This window comes from Petaurus breviceps, unplaced genomic scaffold (assembly GCF_028583685.1).
Source record: "Petaurus breviceps papuanus isolate PSGF00001 unplaced genomic scaffold, PetGlider_PUasm1.0 90825, whole genome shotgun sequence".
Taxonomy (NCBI): Eukaryota; Metazoa; Chordata; class Mammalia; order Diprotodontia; family Petauridae; genus Petaurus; species Petaurus breviceps.
The window spans coordinates 20,416,972-20,424,561 of NW_027187353.1; the positions used below are offsets into that span (position 1 = coordinate 20,416,972).

The following is a 7,590-nucleotide window of genomic DNA, read 5'->3' on the forward strand; positions in this document are numbered from 1 at the left end:
ACTACTACTACTACTACTACTACTACTACTACTACTACTACTACTACCACTACTACTACTACCACTATCACTACTACTACTACCACTATTACAACTGTGGAAAAGGCTATGGCTGCTACCACCAGAGGAGCCAAAGTAAATAAGACCAGGACTTCCCTCCCTGCCCCCAGGGGGCCTATGGTCTGCTTTGCTATTCCCTTTACAGAAAGAGTCTCCACAGCATCCCCTGAAATATCAGTGTTCTTTCCAGTAGGGGAGGGGGAAAAACAAATCAATGCCAGTTATTTGAACAAAACACAATTTAATTTTAGGAAATATCAACATTCCTAGTAGATTTTAATACTCCCAGAAGAGAACAGACTCCATGAGGACAGGTGTTTTTCTCTTGTCTTTATTTCCTCAACATCTAGCACATAGTAGGGGCTTAATAAACACTTGTTAGTTGAATTGAAAATGGATTTGATGGACAATTTCATTTGTACACAAGGCTTACAGGTATATACTAAGCAATGGTAGGTAAGCCAGTTTAAGGGAAAGGTCTAAAATGCAAGAAGTCTTAGGCCATGGCAAAGTGGAAAGAACATTGGCTCTGGAGTCTCAGGATGTGGGTCTGAATCTTGACTGCTACTCACTTACTATCCGTGTGACCTTGGACAGTTCACCTAACCCCTCGGAGCCTCAGTTTCCTCGTCTGTAACAATGAGAGGATCTTTCAGGTCTCTCCCATCATCTAAGGTCCCATGTCTGGAATAAATTTCCTCCTTCACCTCCACCTCGTCCTCTAAGATGCAGCCCAGGCCCCATCTTCTACATGTAAACTTTTCTGATTCCCCAGCTGCCGGTGCCCCCCATACTACCTTGTATCAAACAACTTTTTACATATTGGCATTTATTCCCTGTGCCCTTCTACGTGTAGTTTCTCTTCCATTCAGAATCAGAGCAGAGACTGTTTCATTCTTCACGCTCATATACCTAGAGCCCACACAGTGCTTGGTACACAGAAGGGGCTAATAAATTCTGGATGGACTGATCCACTTGGGGAGTCTGTGATTCTGTGATTGACTGAGTCAGTCAAAGGCTCTTCCAATTCTCCAGCACGTGCAGGTGAGTCAGTCTAGAGCCCTGGAGCTCCCCCCTCCTCCTCCCTGATCTTGGTCCTGCTGGATGCCCAGCATGGAAACTTCCCAGAGCCAGGGCCTACTCAGACTGCCCAGAGCCAATCCTTCTAAGGCCCAACTTCTGGGTTCTTCCTCCACTGCCCCATCCCAACCACAGGGGTCAATTCTGTCTTTCCAGAAATGCCACCAAAGAGTGGAGAGTTACCATGGCCAACAGGTCTCCTCACTGCTTGGGGGGGGGGGGCAGGAGGGGTCTGGGAGCTGGAGGCATGCTTCTCCAGCCCACCCCCATCCAGAGAATGAACAGAATGTCCCTACTTGCCTAGACTTGGCCCTTGTGTTCAGATCAATGACGTGATCATACAACAGCAGACAGACTCGCCAGGCCACTTCCCTCTTCCTCACTACCATCCTAAGACCACAGGACTTACAGCTGAAGGGGCCCAATCCCTTCCTTTGAAATTTGAGAAAACTGGAGAAAATCTGCTCCCAATCCCACTATTAGGAAGGGGCTGAGCAGATACGCATAATAACAATAGCTTGCATCATTTATATAGAATTTTAATTTCTGCAAGGGGCAACAAGGCAGCTCGATGGCCTCAAATCAGGAAGACCTGAGTTCAAATCCAACCTCAGACATTTAGTAGCTGTGTCAGCCTGGGTAAGTCACTTAATGCCTGTCTGCCTCAGTTTCCCCATCAATAAAATAGAGATGATAATAATAGTACCTCCCTCAAAAGGCTGTTGTGAGGATCAAGTTAAACTACTTAGCACAGGGCCTAGTATACAGTAGGTGCTTAATAAATGCTTGTTCCCCCTAGATGCTGTCTTATTTGATCTTAACAACAATCCAGTGATGGAAGTACTATTATTATCTGTTTTATAGATAAAGAAGATGAGTCTCAGAAGGGCTGAAGGACTCACCAAGGGTCTTATGGCTAGCAAGTGTCTGCAACAGGATTCAGACTCAGGTCGTTACGAACTCAAGTCTTATACTCTATCCACCATGACACCTCGCTCTACTTTAAACACAGAAAACATTTCTGACAGATCCACTGACCCAAAGGTTTAATTTCCTATCTGAGGCTGACAAAAACTTCTGTTAGGATGCTTGCCCAGGGAAAGGGACTGGTCCAAGGGGAATCAGCTGGTTCACTGTGGACATCTTGCCCTGGAAGATGAGTTGCTATTTACCTGAGAGTTTAGAATTCAGGCAGAACTTGGATATCATCTAATGAACCACCTTCATTTTACAGAGGATACAATTGAGGCCCAGAAATGTGGAGGGACCTGGCCAAGGATGGCTCACTCGAGAGCCAGGTTTGGCCACCGGGTGGGCCTGGGCCTTCACACCAACTGTCCCCTCCCATCCTAGCCCCTACTGCCCCATCTCAGGCAGCATCTGCCCAGACAGCTAAGGATGAGCATCCCCCAGCTGTAGGGCCAGGAGGTCACTCACGTGATCACGACTGGGGCCACTTTGTTGGTGATGATGGACTTGGCCCGGCTGTTATGAGGGCCGGCGGTCTGGAAGGAGTGGATGCTGAGCGAGTGGCGGTCATCCATGCCGCTGCAGCCCTGGAGGCCCTCGAACGGGGGGCCTGTCACCGCCGACACTGTCTGCTGGGCAGTGCTGGCCGTCGTACCCATAATCCAGGGAGAACAGTCTCAGGAAGAGATCTGTGGAAGAGGAAATGGAGATGGAAAAAAACCAACGGTTCAAAGTAACTTACCATCAGAGGGTTAGAGTTGAGAGGGGCCAATGAGGCCTTCGTCTTACAGATGAAGAAACCAAGGCTGAGAGGGAGCAAGAGACTTGCCCAGGGTCACACAAAGAAGTGTCTGAAGCCAGATATGAACTCGTGTCTCGTGCAGAGCTGCAGCCTTATGGTATCAGAGATTCAGGGCCACAAGGGACCCTGTAGTAATAACGATGTATTTGCAGAGGAGGGGGCCTGTCATCTTGCAAAGGCCCAGAGTCATTCAGGGAGCATGGGGCAGAGGAAGGACCTGAACCCAGACCTTCCTGACTCTTAAGCTGGCCATCTGGCCATCCCCCAAGCTAAGCGGCCCACACAAGGATCCAATCTGAGAGTTGGCCTCTGTCCAGAGCACTGTAAGCCAGGACTCAGCTGCTACTGGGCTCTGGGTTCCAGTCCTGGCCAAAGGCAAGCTGGGGTGACTGTGACCATGATCCAGCTGGCCCCCTTCCAACACCTCCCAAAAGCCTCTGCCAGTTCTTTCTGGTCTGGAAATTCCTTCCTCCTCTCTGCCTTGGGGCCCTGTCATAGCTGACAACTCCCAGCAGCCTTCCTAAGACAGCTTTACTAACACACACACACCTTGTGTTTACAAGAGCCCATCTCCAAAGGGCTCCGAACACCAACCAAGTCCTCTTTTTTTTTTTCCTGGTTGAAGATAGAAGAAATGAGACTCCAGGGTCACAAACAGAAAAACAGGAGGCCGAGAGGAGCTAGGATGGGGGCAGCCACGGCACGGTGGGAAAAGGTAACGTCAGGGGGCTTGGGTTTCATCTGGAACGGTCATTTACTGGGGTCATCTTGGCCAAGGCCACTTCTCCCCACCCCAGGCCTCAGTTTCCCCATCTGTAAAGTGAGGGGTAGGGGACACTAGATGGGATCTAAGGGCCATTCTAACACTGAATTGAATGCCCTATAAAACACCATCACGTAACCACTGACTGTCAGTGATGAAAGGGACCGCAGGGCCCACCCAAGTCCAAACTATACCTGAACAAGGATTCCCTCCATGGCGTAACCCACAAGGGCCCATACAGCCTCTGCTTGAGTACCTCCAGCGAGGGAGAACTCCCCACCTCCAGAGACAACCCATTCCACCCTGGTATCCACCCTTCTGATTGTCAGGAGCCCCAGCCAGCCTCTCTGCAGCCCCTTCCCCCACCTGTGCCCTGTGGGGTCAAGCACAGCAAGGATCATGGGGTCACGGATGGAGAGCTAACAGGCCATCTAGTCTGACCCCAATGTTAATCCCTCTCCCCCATGACAAGTCCTAGAAAACCTCAAAGCCATCCATCATGGCTCCCCATGCCCAGGCTCTCCTCTGCAGACTAAACATCCCAGCCGCTCACCCCACCCCACGTGCCACGGCCTAGCACACAGCCTGGAGGCGGACCACCCTCTCAGCCACCCTCTGGTGCATCTCTGCCAGCCCAGAGTGACAGTGCTGGGGCAAACACCACATCTTCTGCTTCTCAGGCCAGGTCTATAGTGACAGCCAAAGCACAATCACTGGTCTCCTTGGACTTCCCAGCCTCCTAACACCTGGCCTGAACCAAGAAGACACACAGCAAGGAGACCGAGGAAGGGGCTACCAGACATCAGGGGAGAGCTCAGAAAAAAGAGAGGGTCCCAGAGGCAAGCCTCGGCCCCACAGAGCAGAGGAGGGCAGAGGAAGGCCTGCTGGAGAGGACAGCTGGCCACAGCTCTCCCCTAAGTAGGAGAGAAGGAGCTGCTGTCTCTCCCACCCACCACCTGCCTGCTCTGCTGGGCCTTGGTTGGCCCCCACAGCTGGCAGCCAGCCACTCTGAGGGGAACCCAGATGTTTGCAGCTGCAGACCCAAGGCTGGTTTGGGGAAATCAGACCCATTTGAAAGCCAGTTCCTACATCAAATGGCTGTGCAATGCCCTGCGCCTGACCCCAAAGTCCCAGTGCCCTCTGTCTGGAAGGAAATCAAATTCCTTTCCTGAAATCTCTCTGTAGCCCGCCCCCCCTCCCCCCCGCTGCCTCCTTCTCCCTCTCCCTCCTCCTCTTTCCTTCCCCCCTCCTCCTCTGTCTCTGCAGGGCAGGCCCGTTCTCATGGTCTCCAGGGTCCCCATCAATGGTTTCATCCTCTTCCGGACCCCACAGAACAATACTGCTGACAACTCCCACTTCTTTGGTGCTTTATGGCCCAGAAAGATTGCCTCATACCAACCCCAGCAGTAGACAGGAGGGAATAATTGCCCAGAAGCAGAGCATCTGAGAGTAGGAAGAGGCTGCAGTGGCCATCCCACCCAACCCACATGTGCATAGAAGGAAATCCCACTATGAGAGCACATCATACGTAGCTGCACACACATATATCTACACAGTGGTTGGTGTGGTTGTCTAGGAGTCTCAGTCACGTCCAACCTTCTGTAATCCCATTTGGAATTTTCCTGGCAAAGATGCTGGAGTGACTTGCCATTTCCTTCTCCAATAGATCTATTTTGTCAGAGGTTAAGCGACTTACCCAGGGTCACACAATTAGGAAGTGTCTGAAGCTAGATTTGAACTCAAGTCTTCCTTACATTAGGTCCAGTGCTCTATCCCCTGAGCCACCAGCTGCTTTGATCTATACAGACACACACACACACACACACACATACACGCTTATATAAGCCCATGTTACAGGTAAGAAAAGCAAACCTCAGAAGGCCACATTTTAGGAAAGGCAATAACCAGCTCACGAGTACCCAGTCCTAGAAGAACCGGCTGGAGAAAAAGAAGATATGCATCCTGGAGAAGAGAAGACTTAAGGGAGATCCAATTTGGACTCTCGGGGGGTCATCTGTAGGCAGTGGGGGGCACAGCAGATAATGTCACACTTAAAGTCAGACGGACCCGAGATCCCATCAAGCCTCAGATACTTACCAGCCTCCAGGCAATAAGGGGGTTGGACACAGTGTCCTCTGGGGTCCCTTCAGCACTAAATCTAGCCTAGAACCCCAGGGTAAGCACCTTCAGGACCCGTGAGATTCAGCTCCCAGGTTCAATGCCCACATGGCCCGGTTTGCTCAGCTCTGTCTGATCCCTGGCCATGGACCGAATCTCCAGTACCAGCCCATCAGATTGAGAAGAGAGCCAGGTCAGTGCAAAGCTAAGGCTCAGAAAACCAGGGATCAGGACATTGAGGTAATTTTATGAGATAATGTGAATCCCTTTTTTTTTTGGAGGGGGGAAGGCAAGGCAATTGAGGTTAAGTGACTTGCCCAAGGTCACACAGCTAGTAAGTGTGTCAAGTGTCTGAGGACACATTTGAGCTCAGGTCCTCCTGACTCCAAGGCCGGTGCTCTATTCACTGAGGCACCTAGCCACCCCAAAACTTTTTGTTTTGTAATGAATCTCTTTAAGACTCCATTTCAGGGGTCGCTAGGAGGGGCAGTGGACTGAGCACCAACTCTGGAGTGAGGAGGATCCTAGTTCAAATCCAGCCTCACACACTTACTAGTTGTGTGATCCTGGGCAAATCACTTAATCCCAATTTCTGGGGGAAAAAAAGGCCTAGTTTCCTCAGTTATAAAGTGGGGCAGGCAACTTCCTCTACTGACCACAGAGGTTTGCTATGAAAAAACAACTGCTTTATAAACCTTAAAATGCAACAAATAGAAGCTATCGTTATTGTTACTTTTAAGCCTTAGAGTTCACATAGCTGCATACCTGTATTTTAGGTATGCAGAAACAGAGGCCTATGGAGAAGTAAAATGACTGACCCAAGGTCATACAGGTAGTAAGAAGCAGATAAGAAATTAGAACCCAGATCCTCTGGCTCCAAATGCTGGTCCTTTTCTCCTCTGCCATGCAGGTAAGGTGACATTTAAGGATGTCAACAGTCACAACATCATTCCTCAACAACGATACCTCAAAGGACCAAGTGGCAGCAATTAATGCAATGCTTTTTAAACATACCAGAGAGTAGGGGGGAAAATGTTTTTATTTCAGAGTAAAATTATATTACCTGGAGGGAAGAAAGGAAGGGCAGATGCATTTTCTATTATGTGCCAGGTACTGTGGAAGAGATGATCTCATCTGATCAACTTGTAATTGCTTATATTTAAAGGAGATTTGCTCAGAGGAGAAATTCTAGCTGTGAAATCATTTTTAAAAACTTACAATTCTTGGGTCGCGTGATTCCACTGACACACCTGGTCCTTCCCCCCACTGCAGGGGATCCGAAATCCCGGACCTCAAGCCATCCATACTTGGATGTGGAAGACCTCAGTGTGGAAGCAGGGGCCAGACTGTGTGGCCAGAGGCCAACAACACAAGAGGAGCTCAGAGATGGCAGGAAGGCTCAGACTAGACCGGACAAGCTGGTCCAGGGAGCCATGTGAGAAGGGGGACAGGCTGGAAATAGGCATCCAGGACCTCTGAAGGCTCCGCAGGGAAGAAAAGGCTTGGGGGAGGAGGAACGATCCTCAGAGAGCTGGGAGGCCTCACTCAGGAGAGTAACTAGCTCAGATCTACTTGGCAGCAAAGGGAAGAACCAGGAGGGATGAGAGGAAGTTTCTGCCCATGGAAGGGCTCCAGAGAAGGCCAGATGACTGCACCTTGTGGCCCAAGGCTCTCCAGAGAAGGCGGGATGACTGATTCGTGGCCCAGACTCTAGAAGGCCGGATGACTGCGTGCTGTGGCCCAGACTCTCTAGAGAAGGCCGGATGACCGTGTGCTGTGGCCCAGACTCTCCAGAGAA

At 50.4% G+C, this 7,590-nt stretch overlaps 1 protein-coding gene across 3 annotated transcripts in view; it reads right to left on the reverse strand.

Moving 5' to 3' along the window:
- Window positions 1-7,590, reverse strand: part of PALD1 (phosphatase domain containing paladin 1) — a 90,963-nt gene that overhangs the window by 50,817 nt on the left and 32,556 nt on the right. For all 3 annotated transcript variants that reach the window (XM_069071442.1, XM_069071443.1, XM_069071444.1), the window contains one exon: window positions 2,578-2,798. In XM_069071442.1, coding sequence (XP_068927543.1) covers window positions 2,578-2,768 — 191 coding nt within the window. In that variant the 5' untranslated portion in view covers window positions 2,769-2,798. The remainder of the gene's footprint in view (window positions 1-2,577; window positions 2,799-7,590) is intronic.